The sequence below is a fragment of the Sciurus vulgaris genome, assembly GCF_902686455.1.
Source record: "Sciurus vulgaris genome assembly, chromosome: X".
NCBI classification, from domain to species: Eukaryota; Metazoa; Chordata; class Mammalia; order Rodentia; family Sciuridae; genus Sciurus; species Sciurus vulgaris.
The window spans coordinates 35586673-35609002 of record NC_136471.1 but is presented as its reverse complement, the minus strand read 5'-3'; the positions used below and the strand labels follow the sequence as shown (position 1 = coordinate 35609002).

General features: G+C 33.7%; 1 protein-coding gene across 1 annotated transcript in view; it reads left to right on the top strand.

Moving 5' to 3' along the window:
- The first annotated feature begins 2440 nt into the window (after positions 1 to 2440).
- The window catches only part of SLC6A14 (solute carrier family 6 member 14), a 28835-nt gene continuing 8945 nt past the window's right edge, over positions 2441 to 22330 (top strand). Inside the window, exons 1-9 of the mRNA XM_079124474.1 lie at positions 2441 to 2580; positions 3544 to 3709; positions 7150 to 7281; positions 8909 to 9070; positions 9989 to 10124; positions 14252 to 14384; positions 15969 to 16109; positions 20574 to 20802; positions 22124 to 22249. Of these exons, the coding sequence (XP_078980600.1) occupies positions 2533 to 2580; positions 3544 to 3709; positions 7150 to 7281; positions 8909 to 9070; positions 9989 to 10124; positions 14252 to 14384; positions 15969 to 16109; positions 20574 to 20802; positions 22124 to 22249 (1273 nt within the window). The 5' untranslated portion in view covers positions 2441 to 2532. The remainder of the gene's footprint in view (positions 2581 to 3543; positions 3710 to 7149; positions 7282 to 8908; positions 9071 to 9988; positions 10125 to 14251; positions 14385 to 15968; positions 16110 to 20573; positions 20803 to 22123; positions 22250 to 22330) is intronic.

The window sequence follows — 22330 nt, the reverse complement described above, 5'->3', positions numbered from 1 at the left end:
GTGACACCTAAGCAGTCTTAAAGGATGAGTAGTAGTTAGCCAAATAAAGAAGAGGTGGGAATTTCCAGAAGAAGCAATAGCATAATAAGCAAAGGCACAGAGGTGAGAAAGAGTAGGTACAGGATAGTACATACAAGCTAAGAATTTGAGACAAAGAATGGCAAGAGATGATAGGAAAAAGGCAGCAAATCATGAAAAGCCATGCCTGGCAATGGGAATACCAACCCCTAAACAAACAAAATACATTCCCTAAAATACTTTTATTTTATTTCATTTTATTTTTGCCTCAAGTGCTCTAATCTTAAAAGTGATTATCCCACTCCTTCTTTTATATCCAAAGGACTTAAAGTCAGCATACTACAGTACACTGTCACATCAATGTTTATAGCAGCTCAATTCACAATAGCTAAGCTATGAAATCAATCTAGGTGTCCTTCAATAGATTAATGGATAAAGAAACTATGGTATATATACACAATGGAATATTACTCAGCTATAAAGAAGATTAAAATTATGGCATTTGCAGGTAATTGGATGGAAGTAGAGAATATCATGCTAAGTGAACTAAGTGAACCCCCCAAAACCAAAGGCCAAACGTTTTCTCTGATAAGCAGATGCTGATCCATAGTGGGGGGAGGTAGGGAAAAATGAAGGAACTTTGGATTGTTCAGAGGGGAGTTAGGGGAGGGTGGGGCAGTGGGGATGGGAAGGACATTAGAATGAGGCAGATATTATTACCCTAAATACATGTATGATTACACTACTGGTGTGACTCAGCACTATGTACACTCAGAGGAATGAGAAGTTATGCTCCATTTGTGTACAATGTGTCAAAATGCATTGTACTGCCATGTATAACCAATTAGAATAAATAAATAAATGAATACATAAGTAAATAAATAAGTGATTGAAGCTTCTCTACTGTGTAACATACAGGGAAAATTGCTCTTTGTTCTCTCTAAATATCACCTACCCCTGAATTTTGATCCCATAATCTTTCTATCTTTCTATTCTTTCTACTCTCTTAGTTGCCAACAGTTTGTGGTGGCCCATGATGAATCCCTTTCATTTCTTCAGGACTTCAATAGTTTGGTAAATGCTATTAGATTTACTTTTCAGCTCACCTTTTATAAAGAGGTGTATGAGCCCTTCACTTTACCCTGTCTACCATAATACTTTCTTCATTTTAGCCTTCAGGACATGTCAGTAGTAGGTAATACTAAAAGGCACATACCCATGTGCTGTTTTTCTCACACACATGCACATGCATGCACACACACACACACACACACACACACACACACACACACAAACATAGCAGCCTGTTAAATTCAAGACCAAGTTACCTGAAACTTATTGATACTTTTTCCTTCAAACCTTCCTCATGGACTTTTCTCTACTCAACTGGACTTCTGAAGGCATATTTCTATTGCAAATGTGAATTTCTTGTCAGTCAGTAGGAACAAAGGAACTTCACATAAGATATAGAATTTGGCTCTTTGCTTGTTCCTTTGCGTGCAGGGGTTTGTGTTATGTTTCACAGAACTACCACCATCTCTTACTGGATAGATTATGTTTAAATCATTTGAGTTTTTGATGAAAAGTTGTTACATTGGTAAACAGCATTATAATAATTATTTCCTCCCCAGTCAAACCGGGATGTTTCCTTATGGTTTACTTTCTAGGCCTCACCCTTCTTGCAGATTTGAGTCCTTTGTTGGGTTAGAATTTCCCATAAACCTGCTCAATAATTTGTTTGTGTTTGGCTTCTTTGAAATACAACACAAAGCAATCCTTGTAAAAGGCAAAACTGTCCCGAAGGCGGAGAAAGAAGCTTGAGACATAGACTCAAAGTCACTGTTTTCAGGCAGAGCCAGCTGGGTAATCTTATCTTAGCTGGCTGCCTTTCAAGGTGCCCAATTCAGGGGCTTTCCCTCTGGGAGCAGTGTCTGCCCCAGGGAATGAAAAGCTTTCTAGCGAGGGGCAAATATTTGGGAAATCTGTGGGCCCAGGGCGGTATGGTCTGTTTAGGGGAATCTTGACTAACAGAATGGGCCCCACCGACTGTGTCTCTCCCACCTTCCAGAACCAGGGGAGATCAGCACTTGGCCCCAGGACAGAGACCAGACTGAGAGGCGAGGTTAGGAGGAAGCAAGGAATCCAGGAAAGGAGGCAAGATTGCTAAGGCACCTGCACAGCTCTGAGTCAAAGGCTGTCAGTCATCCCGGCTCAGGCAGCTCCGCTCGCTCTCTCGCTCACAGCCCAGCCCTTTCCTGGGGCCGGGGCAGGGAATTGCTACATGCAGGATTACCTGGGGAAAAACCTGAGCCTCACTTAGGTCCCTTCCGGTAATTGACACGACTGGGAGCCTGGGAGGGGGAAGGGAGAGCTTCCCTCCATAAATGGTCCCACCCCTGGGCAAGGTGGCTCACTCTGGCAGGTAGGAACGGGGGAGTGTGCACCTGCTACCAGTCAAGCTCAGCCCGACTGTGAGAAGAGCAAGGCGGAGCAAGCCGAGGGACTGAATGAACCATGGACAAATTGAAGTGCCCCAGCTTCTTCAAGTGCAGGGGGAAGGAGGTAGGGGTCTGGGAGCTGCTGGAGGTGTGGAGGGCCTGGGAAGGGAAAACTTAAGAGGGAGGGTCAGTCTCAGGTTTTGCCTTCTGTGGTTGCTCCTTGTTCTCTTCATTTCTGTTCAATTATCTTCAGGTGTGCCTGAGATAGCCCCATGGAGTAGAGGAACAAGAGAACAGCTCTTATTCCGGCAGCTAGGAGACTTAGAACTACCTCAACCTGGGTTTGGGAAGTACCCACGAAATCCTGTTCTCTGTCCTTCTCTAAACTGTGGCCATATGCTGGAGGGAAATGTGAAAGTGCACTGTCCTTATCTGACCTAAGGAACCTTGATACCCCACAGCAGTTAACAGGTTGGGAGAGAACCCCTCTCCTCCCACTTAAAGTGCAGAGAGTTGCTCCACCTGGTGGGACAGGAAAATTGTCTCTGCATATTATTCTGTGGCTTTTAGAAAAAAACTGATTTTATGCTCCAAGACAGGGGGGGAAAAGTTAAAGGTTCCTCAACTCCAAACTTCCAAAACTATCTGCACATAAGAAAGGGAGTATGAGTTCTTTGTAATATTTCAGTAAAGCTACATTTGATCCTCCTCAAAGATCTGCTACAATCTCAAGAGTGTTGGCTTTTCCTAATTAATCTTTAAGACTTTTGCACTTGAAACCAGATTTGTCCTCTTCTGTTTGCCTTTCATGCTGGCATGACATTTAACCTTTTCACTAAAATTTGGATGATCTCAGCTGAAGGAGTGGTAGAAATATCTACCTACAGATTTTTTCCCCCCAAGGAGAAAATGTTGAGCAAAATCCAGCAGAAACCTCTTGGATTTTGAAAAGAATTTCCCTTGGATACAATGTACATAGGATCTGTTCTTTCTTCTCCTCCCTTTCTGTAACTCTATGGATTTTTGAAATTATGCTTCTGTGGAATTTGTAATAGAAAGGTTTTTTTTTTTTTTTTCCCTTCCTTAGAAAGTGACGGCTTCATCTGAGAATTTCCATGTTGGTGAAAATGATGAGAATCAGGACCGTGGGAACTGGTCCAAAAAATCAGATTATCTACTATCTATGGTTGGATATGCAGTGGGACTGGGAAATGTGTGGAGATTCCCATATCTAACCTACAACAATGGTGGAGGTATTCTTTCTTTCTCTTTTCCCTCCAGTTTTGAGTGGGGTGCTCTACAGCCTCTGAGGACATTTTAAGAGTCTATAAAGGTATACAATAGTCTGGGTTAATGGAAGGATGGAAACAAACATACTACCTTTATTATTAGACTGAGCTACTAGCTCAAATTAGGAAACTGGTTTCAAAATATTCTCTGATATATACTCGATAAATTTTTTTTTATCATTACTGAGCTTCTAATTTAACATCCCATATAATCTTCAACTATGACTTTAAAAAGATGTGTACATGTTTCTGTGAAAATCTGTTCAAATTCAAGTTGTGTTTTGCTTAATTTATAGCTAAATAAAAGAAAAAAGGGATATATAGTTCTATTATGAAGCTCAAATGAATTGTTTGCTTAACTAAAATAAGACATTACATTTTGGTAATTTAACTGTGGAAAGAGATGATAAAATGTAATTAAATGTTTAGTATTTTAAACTTCAGTCTTCAGTTATATATATTCCAAATTGAATTGACCACGTAGAAGATCCTTCTAAGATGCAACAGAGTTTAGTTCAAGGCTATATGTTTTATTCTTGCAACACCATTAAGGTAGACTCCATTAGAACAAGAAGAAAAAAATAACTGAGGTACATGCAAAGGGAAATAAAATGAATTGCACAATTCTTTAGTAATGTTGAAACATCTTTTCACTTACACCACATTTTATTTACTTGTAATTACAGGTTCTATTAGAAGTGTAGAGGTGACAGGCCATCATATTTCATAACTGGGTACCAGTGAAACTATGCCACTATAATTATTTTTTCTTAGTACAATAAGAGTTTTTTGTGATATTTCAATGTTTTCTTTCTTTTTAATTTGATGCATTAAAATGTTCACACTCTCCTTCAGAGAATTAAGAGAGGAGAACTTTACTAAACACAAAGGTTAGGTAGCATAAAATCCTGTTTGTAGGACTTAGGTCATTCAGTAGTGGGTTTGATGTAAGAGTCGGCAAATGAGTCAGGAATCCCAATCTGTTTGGTGTCTATGTTCTAATGTCCAGTGTGGTCAAGAGAAGCATTAAGCTCCTTTTGAGCTTCTTGACCTCATGGTTTGAATAAGAGATTTCCTGTGACTTGACAGCATACATTCATTGAACAATTGCCATTAATTTCTAGAAATTACATAAAACTAATACTTTTTAAATATTGCCAAAACAAAATGGTATTATTTAACATAGGCTCAATCATTTTTTGCTATTTTCTTTAAAAGTTAATATGCCATATTGACTCTCAGTTTTTAAAGATATCATTTTGGTAGTAGAGGATCTGGGTTCTCTCAATTCCTTCTTTTTTAAATTCAAGGGTAGAAGAGTAACATGAAATTCAAATTTGTTAAATATTAATAGATCAGGTTTAAAAAATATGGTTGGGTTTGGAAAACTATTGCTAAAATCTGGAAACATTTTTATCTGCAGATTTTTAAACAGTATATAAAAGAAATTGTCATGTTATCTTAAGATCTAGATCAGCAGTATTAACAGTCTGGCCACTATATTAACAATTTATTAATCATAGTCATCACTGGTAACAAGATACAATAAAGGGTGTTAAAAGTCATATGTTAAATTGAGGAAAATTATCAATTTTTTAAAAGTACCTGTCCATAAAAGGCTAGTAAAACTTTATTATTGTAGGTAAGCAGAAATATTTGTATTATTTTTTCTTCATATTTATCATTGGTAGGACTTAAAATTCTATTAGTCATAGTAATGATGGTATAACAAATTGCAACATCTATACAAACAGTCTTCCCTATGTCTTTCAGGGTTAGCATTAAAGTAAAGCCACTTAAATAGTCTGTACTTGATTGTATCATTTTGAGTAGAATCTATTTTAAGGGCTAGAAAACATGTAATTCATAGGTATGATGTTACAGCATCATAATATGAAAAATACTAGAGGAAAATTATACACATGAGTAAATGAAATGTACCTCATCCTATTTTTATCCACACTGCTTTTATTAAACTTTGCCAAGACATCCAGAATAAGTTTAATATTCTGTCCCTAATTCAATTCAAAATCTGGTAAAGGTTTTCATGAATAATATTATGCCCCAAAAGCAGGCAGAAAGAAAACAAACTAATAAAAAGTTTAAAATGGGGTATGTGTGACCCAGCTATCCCACTCCTTGGCCTATACCCAAAGGACTTAAAATCTGCATACTACAGAAATACAGCCACATCAATGTTCATAGCTGCTCAATTCACAATAGCCAGACTGTGGAACCAACCTAGATGCCCTTCAATTGATGAGTGGATAAAGAAACTGTGGTATATATATACTATGGAATATTACTCAGCCATAAAGAATGATAAAATTATGACATTTGCAGGCAAATGGATGAAATTGGAGAATATCATGCTAAGTGAGATAAGCCAATCTCAAAAAGCCAAAGGACGAATGATATCGCTAATAAGTGGAGGTTGACACATAATGGGGGGGAGGGAAGGGTTAGAGTTAGGGTTAGGGAGGGGGGCAAGTATAGAGGAAGGAACTACTGTATAGAGGGTAAAGAGGGGTGGGAGGGGTGGGGGGAAGGGAAAAAATAACAGAATGAATCAAACAACATTGCTCTATGTAAATTTATGATTACACAAATGGTATGCCTTTACGCCATGTACAAACAGAGAAACAACATGTATCCCATTTGTTTACAATTAAAAAAAAATAAAAAAAAATAAAATGGGGTATGTGTGGGAAAGGGCTAGATAATTTAATATGGAAGAATTAATATCTCTGAAATTGAAAGTTAACTATTCAGTTTAGATTATTCTATCAAAACCAAAAAAAAATATCTTATTGAGTAAAGAGCCTCATAATTATTTGGAGAATAATAAACTTAATCATAATAACTTCTACTGTGAAACACATTTAGCATTTGTACCCTAAGTCTTAAAAATAGGCCACTTATTTTTAAAGAAGAAAGGAGGGGATGGAAGTTAACATTGAACATATGGTATATGCCTGACATGTTGTCAACTGTTTCAATATAGGCCCAGTATTTGAACCCTTACCAGAAACTGTTGAGTTGGTAATTGCTCTCCACTTTTATGAGGAGCACAAGGTTCATAGGTTAGATAAACTGCCCCAGGTCACATAGCTAGGAAGTGATAGATCCAGCATTTCAACCTAGGTCCCTCTGGCTCCATAACCTGTGATTATTCAACTCCTCTAGCTTACTTTTTATAGACAATTATTTTTAATAATTGCAGTCACTTCATTAGGTAACATTAGCATGCCCATTTTCTCATAGAAAGCAATAAGTTTGGGGCCCGAACCCAGAACACACTGATTCTACTGTATCAGGAGACTTAAAATGTTATGCTGGTTGTCAAAGTGCCATCAAGGTTTTGGAATGTAATAGCATTTTTGTTCTTTTTTTGCCTTTTCTAGGTGCCTTCCTGATACCTTATGCAATTATGCTGGCATTGGCTGGTTTACCTTTGTTCTTCCTAGAGTGTTCACTGGGCCAATTTGCTAGTTTAGGTCCAGTTTCAGTTTGGAGGATTTTGCCATTGTTTCAAGGTTGGTCTTAAAATATTTTCAGCATCATGATTATTGGTCTATGTGTGCATATAGCTGACTTCACTATTTGGAAGAAAAAGTGTTAAAATTTGGATATGTTTGATCTTATAGAAGTTGAGGACAGAATGGTGGTTACCAGAGGTTGGGGTGGTTAGGAAGGAGGGAGGGATATATGGTTAGAGTTAGGAGAAATAAATTAAAGAGATCAATAATCTACAAATCTGTAAGTTCAGGAGTCATAGCATGGTGATTAATTAATGACAATATTATACTCTCAAAAATAGAGTAGATATTAAGTGTTCTTTCCAATTTAATGACAACTATGTACGTATTTGTTAATTAGCTAGATTTAACCATTCCACAATGTATATACACTTCAAACATTATGAAAAATTTATACAATTTTATCTGTCAATTGAAAAAATAGAAAGCACAAAAATAAAACCCTGCCAAAGGCGGCAAAGAAGCATACATTGCTGTTTTCTGTATTGTTTGCAACAGTGAAATTTAAGAATGAAATGAATGAAATATTAATTTTTATTTGTGTTTAGTGTGGCTGTAGATATGGGCAGGGTTACGAAGGACAGTAGAGATGTTCGTAAGGATGCTGCCATTTTCTATTTCCACCTTTTGAATTCTTTTGGCATAGTCCTGTTGTACACTTACTTAGCAGCTCTGACTTTTTAAATAATACACATGCAGACTTTGTCTCACTGTCTTTGCACATCTTTTACAAAGCCTCATTCAGAAAACTTGAAGGGCAGGTCACTATTTTTTTTTGGCTCCTCCTAGTAGGATAGGATACTCGTAAAGCTGAAAATGCCTTGATTGTCATTAAACATCAAACTGCCTTCCTCTCTGAAGATTAAATATCATATTAGTATTTGCTAGCTGCTGAAAACTATTTGTAAAAATCTCAATGGGACATCAAAAATAAATTCGTGAGGAGGTGAATAGAATATTGTACTGGAAGACTAGAAAAGCTACTTTAAAAGGTGATCTTAAGCACTGGAGTTATATTCAGTATGCTAAACTGCATTTAGAAGCTACCGAGTTAAAGAAATGCTGGAGGTTTAAGTTCAAATTTTCACTGAATTATACAATTTATGTGTACTTGTAGAAATACTGTACTATGTCCCTTCGGAACATTAATTCAGATGTTTCATTTTCTACTTGTCAAAATGTTGGTTTATAGATGAAGATGTAAGTATTGGTCAATGTGTCAACAGGATATGGGCTTTGAATGTTTTTAACGTTCACTCTGTCCACTCTGACAAGAATTGTAGACTTAATAACGAAGAGTAATAGACATAGGCTTTATGCGAATTTGATGGCTTAATACAGGTCTTCTTCCCTTGACCTTAATACCTTTTCAAATCAAATGAAAAACTGTCTCAGAAAACCAAAATAAAAATAGTTTTAAATTTGTGAATAAAACTACTCAGAGAGTATCACACATTCCTCATCCCTGACCTCCCCTAATCCACCTCCTCAAAACGAAGAAAAATAGTTATTTGAAATAGCCTTTTAATTTAAAATAGATTTTGTAGAAATAGAGATGTAGCTTCTTTTTATGAATTAGTACAATAAATTTCAATTAAGTTTGTTTAATTTTGTTTTTCTCCAGGTGTGGGAATTACAATGGTCCTGATATCCATTTTTGTGACAATCTATTACAATGTCATAATTGGTTATAGTCTTTACTACATGTTTGCTTCTTTTCAAAGTGAACTACCATGGAAAAATTGTTCTTCTTGGTCAGACAAAAACTGTAGCAGATCACCTATAGGTAAATTTTACTGATTTAATTTTTAAAATATTATTATCTTCACATCATTCTTTCATTTCTTCTAAATAAGATCGAAGGATTAAATCCTCCTGAGTAGGAGAAAAGTAAGAAAACTGGAAAGTAATAAAGAGAGAAAAGTGGCATCCATAATAGTGGGAGTATGTGTTTTGGGGAACAGTAGGTGTTATTAATCATTGGGATACATAGCATCAATTCGGGTCCAATTTTAAGTAGGCCATAGTCATTGGTTAAAACAGAATATAACATATATGATCTGAGAATGGATTAATGTGTTAATATTTCAGGGCAGCCAGGAACATTAAAGCAGGTCTAGGAGTACTTCTTGCAGGCTTAAGTCCTGGATAGAAGAGAAGCAAGAGAATGGGAAACTGATAGAGAAAAGTGCTAGCCATAATGTATGTTTCAGGAAACAGTGGGTTTTGTCCATGTCAATATGATACTAAACTTTGGGATAAGTAGCATCAATATTGTGGTCTATTACCACTGTGATTACCTATACATATCAGAGGTTAAAGTTATAAAGATTTCATACTTCTGAGAATTTGAATATATCAATTTATCTACATAGTTTAGATAGATAAGTCCACCTATTAAAAGTTTTTAGAGCACTAAATCTCAATGGAAACAATTGTTACTCTGTAACTGTTAATAGTATAAGTACTATCACAGTTTAAAAGGGCAAATAGTATTACAGTTACTCCAAGCTTAGGAGTAGAGAAGATTTAAGATGCTGCATGTACATGATTTATTCTACTTGTAAAATGTTTTATTCTACCTTTACCAAGTTAAAAATTTAGTCAGTAACTTAAATATTTACCAGTAAATTTTTTTCAGGAAAGTACTCTTCAGAAACTCAATTCATATGTGTCTGTATTTCTTTTTTTTAATCATTTTTAGTAACTCACTGTAATGTGAGTATGTATGGTGAAGAGATCCTACTGAATATTAGCTGGGTAGATGCCAACAATTTTACCTGCGTGAATGGCAGTGAAGTATATCAGCCAGGGCAGCTACCAAGTGAACAATACTGGAAGTAAGTACATTAGCGGATTTACTTATTAAACAGGTGTTATTAAAATTTTTAAATTAAGTTTTCAACAGGGTAGAGGATAACTTATGACCAATCATAATCACATTTGGGAAGGAAATAGTAGAGTCAATTAAATACAGTTACTACATATAAAATAGGGGAAAGAGAAGCAGTCAGTGGAGTATCTGACATAAAAGATAACTAAACAGAATAACATCATGGACTTATCTTCACTTCATGTAAATTCCTGCTCCAGGCCTTCACTATCTGTTTAGTTTAGTTTGTTTGTTTGTTCAGATGGTATATAAAGAAAAATGTATTAGATGCAGATGAGTTTTTCAGTGTAGCTTTTACTAGGTTTCAGAGAAGTACTCTATACTCATCCTCTTCATTAAAGAAAACTCACCTTAAAAACAATTAAAATAAAATTTAGAACTAGTAAAAAAATTTTTATAAAGAAGAACAGAATAGTGATTGGTCCCTTCTTTAACTCATATAAATAGAAAAAAGGGGGAATCAGCATATTTCATTTGATTCAAATGTTTACATGTTTACCTATCCTAGGTGAATAGTACTTATCTGTAAAGTTAGCTCATAGTTAACAATGTTTCTCCTATAAATGAATTATTCAATGGGCACAACACTAGTGATCTATTTTTTATTTACCAGAAAAAATAGTGTACTTTTAAAATTATAATGAGCGGTTCTAATAATGAAAATTTGAATGATAGGTGATATTGGGAGCAAAATTGCTTTTTAAGGCTGCAATTCCTAATTATTTGTCTGGCTTACAATTGCCACTGTATGGGCTAGAGATATTTGGGGCTATATTTAATTTATTAACTTTAAATCAACTCTCCTTATACTGATCTATTACCCTTACCTTACATCCTTGGCTCTACTGTTGAATGAGCTTGTTATCATCTATATGTAAATGCCCTATATGACTTTTTTATTTTAATTTTTTAAACTGATTCAGAAAAAACATAAATTGTGCATGTTAATGAGCTACCATGTGATATTTCAAAACATGTATATATTATAAAATGTTTAAGTCAAGTTAAACATAACTAACTCTTCAGTTGTCATTTTTATTAGAGTATTATAATTATACATAATAGTTGGGTTTATCATAAAAAATCATATATGCATTGAATTCTTTTTCAGTTCAGAATCCTCACCTTTTCTCTTCCCTCCATTCCCACCCCATTCTCCTTTCTCTAGTGGTCTTCCTTTCACTCACCCTTTTATTTATTTTTGATTGGTTATTTCTACTTATATATAAAGGGAAATTCCCTGTCTCATGTTCATATATGCACATAACATGATAATGTAAGAATTCATTACACATTTCTTCCCCTTTCCCTTCGCTCCTCTCTCCCTCTCCATCTTCTATACTACTGACCTTCCTTATATCTTTGTAATAGCCAATGCTCCCATCCTTCTTTCCTTTATTTTAATCTAGTTTTCACATGAGAGAAAACATTTGACCTTTGACTTTCTGAGTCTGTCTTATTTTACTTGGCATGATGTTCTCCATTTCCATCCATTTATAAGCAAATGCCTTAATTTCATTCTTCTTTATGATTGAGTAAAACTCCATTGTGTGTGTGTGTGTGTGTGTGTGTGTGTGTGTGTGTGTATCACAATTTCTTAATCCATTCATCTATTGATGGGTACCTGGGTTGATTCTATAATTTAACTATTGTGAATTGTGGTGCTATAAAACACTGATGTGGCTGTATTGCTACGAAATACTGATTTTAGTTGTTTTGGGAAAATACCAAGGAGTGCTATAGCTGGGTCATATGGTAGTTTCATTCTTAGTGTTTTGAAAAATCTCCATACTGCTTTCCAGAGTGGTTGTTCTAGTTTGCAGTCCCACTAACAATGTACCAGTGTACTTTCCCCATCCTCACCAGCTTTTATTATTTGTGTTCTTAATTGCCATTCTGTCTAGAATGTGATGAAATCTTAGTATTTGCATTTCTCTGATTGTCAGAGATGAACATTGTTTCATTTATTTGTTGGCCATGTGTGTTTCTTATTTTGAGAAGTTTATTTAGTTCATTTGCCAATTTGTTAATTGGGTTGTTGTTTTTGGTGTTAAAATTGTTGTGTTATTTACATATTCTGTGTATTAATCCCCTGTCAGAGAAGCAGCTGGCAAAGATTTTCTCCCATTCTGTAGGCTCTCTGTTCACATTCTCATTTCCTTTGCTGTGCAAAAGCTTTTAATTTTATGGCATGCCACTTACTGATTCTTGATTTTATTTTTTGAGCTTTAGGGGTCTTGTTAAGGAAGTCAGTACTTATCACAAATATGATGCAGTGTTGGCCCTATTTTTCTTCTAGAAGTCATGATGTTTCTGGTCTAATTCCTAAGTATTTGATCTACTTTGATCCTTCACGTAGGATGAGAGTTAGAGGTCTAGTTTCATTTTTCTTCATAGAGTTATCCAGTTTTCCTAGCACCATTTGTTAAAAGGCTGTCTTTTCTCCAAAATTTAATTATGGCACCTTTGTCTAGTATCAGATGATGCTAAGTATGTGGTTTTGTCTCTGTGTCTTCTATTCTGTTCCATTGGTCTTTATGTCTATTTCGATGCCAATAAGCTGGGATTTTATTACTGTAGCTCTGTAGTATAATTTGAGATCAGGTATTGTGATGCCTCCTGCATCACTTTTCTTGATCAGTAGTGCTTTGGCTGTTCTGGGTCTCTTATTCTTCCAAATGAAATTTAGGACTTTTTTTTCTAGTTTGTGAAGATTGTCATTGGTATTTTGATGGATGTCACATTGAATCTGTATATTGTTTTGGTAGTATGGCCATTTTGACAATATTAATTCTGCCTATCCAAGAACACAGGTTGTCTTTCCATCTTCTAAGGTCTTCTTGAATTTTTTTCTTTGGAGTTCTATAATTTTCATCATAGATGTCTTTTACCTCCTTGGTTATATTAACTCCCAAGTATTTTATCAGTTTTCACTTCTTTATGGTGTAAAACATTCAAAATCCTTCCTTCTAGCTTTTTGATATGTAATATATTATTGTTAGCTATGGACATCTTACTGTATAATAGCACACCAGAACTTTCTGCTAAGTGTAACTTAGTACCCATTGATCAACTGCTCCCCATCCCCACTACTGTACTCTCTCCAGTCTCTGGTCACCACTGTTCTACTTTCAATTTCTATGAGATGAACTTTTTTAGATTCCATATATGAGTGAAATCATGTGGTACTTGTCTTTCTGTGCCTGCCTCATTTCACTTAACATAACGAACTCCAGTTCTGTCCATGTTGTTATAAATGACAGAATTTCATCCTTTTTAATGCTGTAGTACAATTCCATTATGTATATATAACACATTTTCTTTATCTATTCATCAGCTCATGGACTCTTAGGTTATTTCCATTTCTTGGCTATTGTGAATAATACTTCAGTAAACATCAGAGTGCAGGTTAATGCTGATTTCCTGTCCTTTGGATATATACACAGTAGGATTGTTGAACCAGATGGAATTTTATTTATTTTTATTTTATTTAATTTTGATTAACCTCTAGACTGTTTTCCATAATATGACTCTTTAAAATTTTGATCTTGAAATGCTGTCAAACGTCAAGCTAAAAATTAAAATTCTAGAACCATGTATGTTGCTGTTGAAAATCACAGAATTTTGCCAAATGTTTTTGAAAAACTTGTGAATAATGTAGTCATTTGAGTTTGCTAATATCTACAAGTATGGAATAAGGAAATATTTAATACATTTTAACTTGATAAAAATATTGTATTGAGTCAAATGAAGGAATATAAGATTAATTTCTTTATGTCAAGCAGCTTGAATTTATAGAGAGAAATCATTTGGGGAGAGGAGTCAGTAGCTTTGTTATTCTAGGTTTGGGAAATTTGAATTGGGTGTAGTTAACCCTGAAGTTCAGAGCCTGGCTTTTTAATGAATAATTTTTGTTCCTTCATACAAGAGAGTCTGTCAACAAAAGGCTCACAGGACATGGATATATGAATTAAATACAATACTCATGAAGCTTCCTTCAGATGAAATGTATTACAAAATTCAATATTATTAAAGATGAATGATTGTGTTCATAAAAGGGTTATTGTGTTTCAGTAAAGTGGCACTTCAAAGGTCTAGTGGAATGGATGAAACTGGAGAAATTGTGTGGTATTTAGCACTTTGCCTTCTTCTGGCTTGGATCATAGTTGGAGCAGCATTATTTAAAGGAATCAAGTCTTCTGGCAAGGTAATTTGGAAAACACATTAGGTTTTTGTGATGGTAGCTGCTTTCCAATGTCACTGAATTTCAAAGTCAAGCAATTATCAGATGCATATTTTCTACAATGGGGACATCTGGGTATGCAAAAGTTTTCTAAGTAGGGTTTTTAGTTTTAAGGATCATTGCTATTGTTAAAATGAACAAAAAATAATACAAAGGTTGTACAGCTACTCAAAACTTGGACCCTTCTAGCTGATGCAGAATTGTGAGGCTTGAGAGTATGTTTTTTCCAATTTTCTGACCTACTATATAAATAAGCATCTTGAATGGAATTATATAGTGTTATAATGTTTGGTTTGAAAAGTCTAGTTCCATGTAGAGTAATAGCACCAAAATGCCCTTGTTGGAAAGAAATAGAAAAAATACCATGCAATTATTCTTCTAAATGAAAATTTTCCAAAATTGACTCAGAATCTACTCTCTCAGTGAAAGGCCTTTTCTGAAAACATTGTTACATTTTCCCTCTTCATTGTTTTATTTTTAAAAGATTTTCAGAGAGCACAATGGCAATTTAAAAGATCATGAAATTTTCTCTGTGTGCAGTTACACAACACCTAGAAAAGTGAATGTTTCTTTCTTTATAATTATTAGAATGAAATTTTATTAAAGGTGGTGGACAAGAAAACTTGTGAGCACTATTTTTGTATTCCTAGTACAATATCCAGCAAATTCAACTAATGTTGTCATAATGAGACATGCTGTTTGTTACATCACAAAAATTACTGTGAACATCAGAAACACAGTGGAAACTTTCTGGCATGTTCTAATTGCACATTTTGAAGCCCTTGCTTCCTTTTTGAAGTTACTATTGGAAGAGTCCATTAAAGGCCATTTACCCAAGCAATTAATTTTTATTAGTCTCTGGATGACTTGTTTAAATCATCTCCTTGGGCATATTATCAAACATGGGACATCTATGGATCAAAGAAATCATCCACTTTAATGAAAAGCCAGCCTCAAAGGCAAAATCTGTTTGTCTGGAACCATATGTTATCTAGGACAGAAACAGCGTATTTGTTTGTGTGTTATCAAACTCTCTTAATGGTAGCTTTAAGTACCAAGTGTTCAGTATTCACTTTAATAAAATTTTTATGAGATTTGGACATCTATCAGATATTTTCCTTCTTCTTAGGAGTGGAATATATACTAACTGTTGTAGATTTTTAAATAATTTCCCTTCTCACTTCAATGCAATAATTTTCTTAAAAGGAGACATTCAATCTTCTTAGATATTTATAAAGATATATTAGGAAAACATTCCAACTTGATCCTAAGTTATCACTGCTACTTACTGTACTGTTCATTTACACCATGAGCCTAGGAAATACTGCTTCAAATGTCAAAGTGTTTTTTGAAAATGGATGATTTGAAAGTGAGAAGAGAAATAGGAAATTATGCCAACTTTGGTACTGGTATCATAATATGTATTAATAACTTAAAAAAATCTCCAGTACTTTATTTGTCTAATCTCATCCATCTCACAATTTTACCTATATACAGTTAGATGCCATGCTTTGAAAATAACATTGACTTTTGTTGTCTTTTTGGTAGGTGGTATATTTTACAGCTCTTTTTCCCTATGTAGTCCTACTCATTCTGTTAATACGAGGTGCAACTCTAGAGGGTGCATCAAAAGGCATTTCATACTATATTGGAGCACAATCGAATTTTACAAAACTTGGGGAAGCAGAGGTAAGACTTTATTTAAATTTAATGTTATCTGAGGATGTAAACCTTAAAATTATATACCAAAGCTCTTTGGTTGCATGAGTGTCATAGTGGCTTGTAAAAGAATATTCAGTTAAATATATTTGTGTTTCTGTCCACTAGAATTTCTGATTAACCTACATAACATGATCTTAATTCTCTTATTGGATGTAAGAAAGAATTTTTAGCAACAGAATTTAAAATAATCATTTTATTCATATAAATGATTTTGCCTGACCAACAGGGTTTGGTGTTTATTAATGTGAAAAACAATATTTCATGCATAATACCTGCAAATGATGATTAGGACTATGTGATTTATTGCATAAATTCATAGTAGCCTTAAAGATCACTGTTGACAATTTAATGGTCTACTATGTATTTTGAAAAATTTGTTCTTTTTTATTGTCTTCAAAAGTTAATATTCCAAAAGCAAGATCATATTTTGCCTAATGGATTAAAAAGACAAAACACAAAATGACATGGATTAAGCATTCCATAAATAAGCTTATTCTCAAAACATAAACATGTGCCATGAATGTGAACTGGCTAATCCTCTTTTAACCTTAGTCTATCTCCAGATAATGGCTGTGTGTCATGGGCACAAAAAATCTTTCATAATTTTAACTACAGAGAATGTTAACAACACATCTATTCTAGATACCATGATACAGCCTAAGGCGGCTTTCACTCTTTTAGTAGTTACATCACACTCTTGGCATATATTAAGCTTCTGGTCAACTAAAAATTCACAATGTTATGTTAAAATCAAGAAATATTATTTTACTATCTGCCATATGAGTACTGACCAAAATGGATATTACTTTTAGATTACTATGGTATTCTTTGTAGAACTCATGCTAATTTCCAGCCCTTGCTGTTTTGTAAAAACAATCAGATATTTAATTAATTGTTGTAGGATCTTTCTGGTAAGTAATGTCAAATCAATTAGCTATTAGTCATGGAAACCTATCATTTACCTTTTTGAAATATGAAATGTCAATTTCTGGTCTTTGGTTCTTTTATTGTGCCCAATAATTTTCACTCAATGATTAATCACAACAGCTCTAAATTATGTTGGAACTATGACATTTTATTATTTTTAGTCTTGGAGGTTAGTGTCCACAGGCCATCTTAATGCATTTCTTCATTTATCTTGGGCCTCACTCTTTTTAACCTTGTTTGTTAATCTCTTCCCAACTCAAAGACCATTTTCGGCGGTGAATAAGAAACAAATAAAACGGTAGTTGGGATTCATCACCTTCTCTCTGTTAGGTTATTAAACAAGATAAAATAAGTTAATGCATTTTAGAAATGGTAAACTCATATAACTATGAACTAATATCCAATTATTTCAATAATCCTGTTATTATTATAATTGCAATATTTTCCCTAAGAAATAGATCCAGCATTTTCTTAAACTTCATAACTTTGAGCAAGGTTGAAAAGCCCCTTTGATATTAAGTGGCTTTTACAAGCCTCAGACATCTTGTCTTTATGCTTCCTTGAAACTCTTCTGAAAAATGTGTATGACTATTTTATATTGCTTTGTGCTTCAATGTCTATTATTTTTTAAAAAATCAGACCCACACTTAAAACTCCTTGTGAAAGATACAGTTTAATCCCCTATCCCATCCACTCCCCAATACAACACAACCCCACTCCTCTTTTGGGTTTACTGGCAATGAGAATTGTTTTTCTTAGATTTTTTTTATTCCTCACAATTCATATTGTAAACATGAGATAATAGTATATACTTTAAACTTTTATTGGAATTTATGAATTCTACTGAAATTTCCCAGAAAATAGAGAACCATACAAATTAATAGTTAGAGAGGTCTTTAGAGAATATTCTACTAACTCCTTCATCTTAGAGTGATGAAATTAAGATCCAGAAAGATTCAAATTGAGTCAAGTGTACACAATTAGTGCAAATTGAATTAAGATTTCCTAATACCTAATAATCTTGTGTATGTATATGAGATTGATTCATAAGGAGATTATAACTATGTTTGGAATTTCTGTCAATGTTTGTTTGCAACCTAAGTACATATGGTGGTATACAGTAGCGTTTTTAAACATCCCAGAACTGCTATAGCAACCACCAACTCCCGTATATAAACAGAATATATCAAGTGAAAGAAGCTCAGAGGCCAATGTAGACATGCTGTTCATCTCTTAAGATGGAGAACATCCTAATAAATAAGAGGGCATTTTACTTCTAACATGATTTTTTTATATGTAAGTCAAATAACCTTGATCTAAGCATGTATGCTTCTATTAAAATAATATTAAACGGAGAAATTATTGATTTTTAACTTCTATATAAGAAACTGAGTATCAATTTATTCTGATTCTCACAATAACAGGAACTACTGTTTAGCATCTTTGAGCATCTTATTAATTGCTTTGCATGTGTTATCTCAGTTCTTTCTCACATCATTCCTTGGATGATATTATTATTAAAATCCATCTTACAGATGAAGAAACAGGCTTAAAGGGGTTAAATAAACTGAGGTCAAAGGGAGTGGGAAGTATTGGATATAAACATTTTTCTGACTCCAGAGACAGAACACTTAGTCACTATATTATACTATCTTCCTCTGACAATCTGACTTTTAGAGAATGAAAAAGACATTTTTGCTTCAATATATACCAGCTCTATTATTTGAAATCAGCACATCTGATTTTTTTTCTTTTTGGAGTAATGCTATATCCAAAACAGTTCAATATTAAAATGGATTAGCCTAAATCAGTTTCTAAGACTAATTAATGACCTTTAACAAAGACATAGGAGGGATAAATTGTGAAAAGAGGAATAAAAAAAGGGTGGGATTAATAAAGTGTGAGGGGGCACCTAGTACTAGCCTTGCTAAGAATGTGTTTTTATTATTACTCTATATGTAGAGTCAATAGAATGTGACTCTAATTGATATGTAGTGTTAACAGAATTCCAATCAAATTCCCAGCACAGAAAAAGTGAAGAGAAATTATCCTACTGGATGCGAAACAATATTATAATGCTGTATTAATTAAAATAGAGTGGTACATATAGACCTATGGAATAGAATAATCTCAGAATTAGATTCACAATTAAATGGAACTTGATATATGGCAGAGGTGGCAATGCAGATCAATGGGGAAAGAATGATTATCCAGTTGATAATGCTGATACACAATTGATATCAAACACATATCACTGATAACATATATTATACTTTCACTGTCGATATCCCACTTAGGATACCAGGAATTTCATGTATTAATATGCACAATAACAATTGAGGGTGAACTGAAATTTTAATAATATAGGCAAAACTTTTTCTTTCAGAATAAGATATAAAACAGTATCTTTATAATTTTGGGCTAAGTACTTTGTTAAATAATAGACATCATGGCCTATACATACAAGCAAAGGTGAATACCTTCAGCCACATTAAATCAACAACAAAGACTTTGGTTCATCAAAGAACACAATGAAGTGGGAAAAAACCACAAGCTGAGAGAAAAAAATTCAACATATGTAATAGACAAAGGATTAGAAATTACATGAAGAATTCCTAGAAATCAAATAAGGCATATAACCCAAGCAAAAAAGAAAGACTGAACAGAAGTTTTATGGGAAAAAAAATCCTATGGAAAATAAACATTTAAAAACACACTAACTTTGTAAGTAACAAAGATAATCCAAACTCTTATTTCACAGCCACTACATTGGATCAAATTAAAAATTCTGACCATATGCTAGCAAGGATGTAGAGGAATGTGAACTCTCAAATGAGCTGTGGAATTAGAAAGTAGTACAATCACTCTGGACAATTTGCAAAGAGTTAGTAAAAGAAAGGATCTCTGACATCATACTTCCCCACCTAGATTATGAGGATACATGTACAAGAATGTTCACAACTACATAATAACAAAATACTGAGCAATCTAATATCCATCAACAGGAAAAGGATAAATTGTATATACAGTGGGGCAATAGAAAAGTAGAAAAATGTTTAAAGCCACATGCATTTGAGTCACATGAATTTGCCTGTATTCTTTCTTTATTGAATTATAAAATTTGAAAATTTTTGTGGCTCAACTTGATAATGGAAAAATTTAATACTATTGAATGAAAAAGTAAGTTGTATAAGTTTACACCCATTAAAATAATTTTTCTATGAGTTCAAAAGCATTCACATTAAACAGAAAGAACAGGAAATGATAAACATCAGTCAGCATGCATTTACTTCTGGACGGTGGAAGGGAGATAGAGTTAGGAAGAGGCACAAGGGCACAAGGAGGCTTTTAGAGACTAGTAACCTTTTATTTCTTAAACTGAATAGTGGGTACTTGGTATTCATTTCATTGTTTTATAAAATGTATTGATATGTATATGTGAAATATTTTATACAAATGAAAACTTAAGAGCACATGTTTTATAAACTTAATTTTCTCTTACAGGTTTGGAAAGATGCTGCCACCCAGATATTTTACTCCCTTTCAGTGGCTTGGGGTGGCTTAGTTGCTCTATCATCTTACAATAAGTTCAACAACAACTGCTTTTCTGATGCCATTGTGGTTTGTTTGACAAATTGCCTCACTAGTGTGTTTGCTGGATTTGCTATTTTTTCTATTTTGGGACACATGGCTCATATATCTGGAAAGGAAGTCTCTCAAGTTGTAAAATCAGGTATATGATGCTATATGTTATAAATTTTAATTAATATAGCTCACTTAAAGTCTAATATGGTTGATAGCAATTTGCATTCATGATTTGGGGTATTGTATTTTATTTCTCATTTCATCTTATGCAATTTGTTTTAATAATATAATAATTCTTAGATGATTTATGTAAACAAGAGCAACATTGTTTTAAGAAGATATGATGCTTTTCTGGATTTTGTTTAGTTCTTAATATGAACCACTTACTGCACAGTTATAATTGTAATGCATATTCCATGCATTGTGAAAGAGAAAAAAACATATTGCAAATTCCCTTATGCAAATTACATGTCAGATTTGAGTTTCTAAACACATCAATATCATATAGAAATTCCAGTTACTCTGAATATACAGCTGTGTCCATCTTTAAAAAAATCTGACTAATGAACTTCTTAACTTTAAAATCATTAGCTAGTGATGTTTAATTATTTGACTAGAGATTCTTAGAAAAAATAATCCTGGAAGCTTCTTATTAAAATTTTATTATAGTTAGTATCATTTGATGGAACTACTGATAAATGATAAAAAAATTTCGGGACTGAGAAGGGCCCCTGGAGATCATCTAGTGTCAAACTCCTCTTAGAGGACTAATACACAAGAATGTTATCCACATCTTGAAGATGGTCAAATATTTAGGATAATGATAGAGCCTAGACTAGAAGGTAATTTTTAAAATTCAGTCCTTTGGAAAGTGAGAGAAACTTAAAATACTTAAAACTGACAATCACATAAGAAAACTGGAACAAAATGAATAGCATTTCTAAATGTAACAGCAAATAGAAAATAAGATTCATTTTATAGTTTCATTACATACAATTTTTCAGGTATCCATAAACTGATTTAAATGGCATTACTCATAATGATTCTAGGTAAACATTTGGAAATAAAGTTGAAGACTAAAAAGTTCCATTTGTGTATCTTTCTAGATAGTCTAATTCTTTCAGAATTTTAAGCTAAGTCAAGGTGACCTAATTAATGTTTCTATGATAAAGACAACTGTTACTCTTCATCAGTCTTACTAAATGTAAATCAGTTAAACAAAACCATTAAAATCGTTAAATTTATTATGCGAGAAATAGGCACTAGCTTAATTCATGTCCCGTGTTCACAATGTAATATTGTACAACAACCAAGTTAAAAATTTTAAAAAGTGAATGTGAGATAGTTGGTAAAGAATGTCAAGGATTTATGTCAAGGATTGCATTGCCAAATCAAGGTGAGAATTTTGTAGTGTCCAAATATGTGAATTTTCTTAACAACTAATTGAAAATACCACACATTTTTCTTAGGTTTTGATCTAGCATTCATTGCCTATCCAGAAGCTCTAGCCCAACTCCCAGGTGGTCCATTTTGGTCCATATTATTTTTCTTCATGCTTTTAACTTTGGGTCTCGATTCTCAGTTTGCCTCCATTGGTAAGTAGTAGTACCTCCAGTGTTAACATTACCCTCATATTATATTCATGTTTCCTCTACTTGAAAACATCCTTTTCTTAC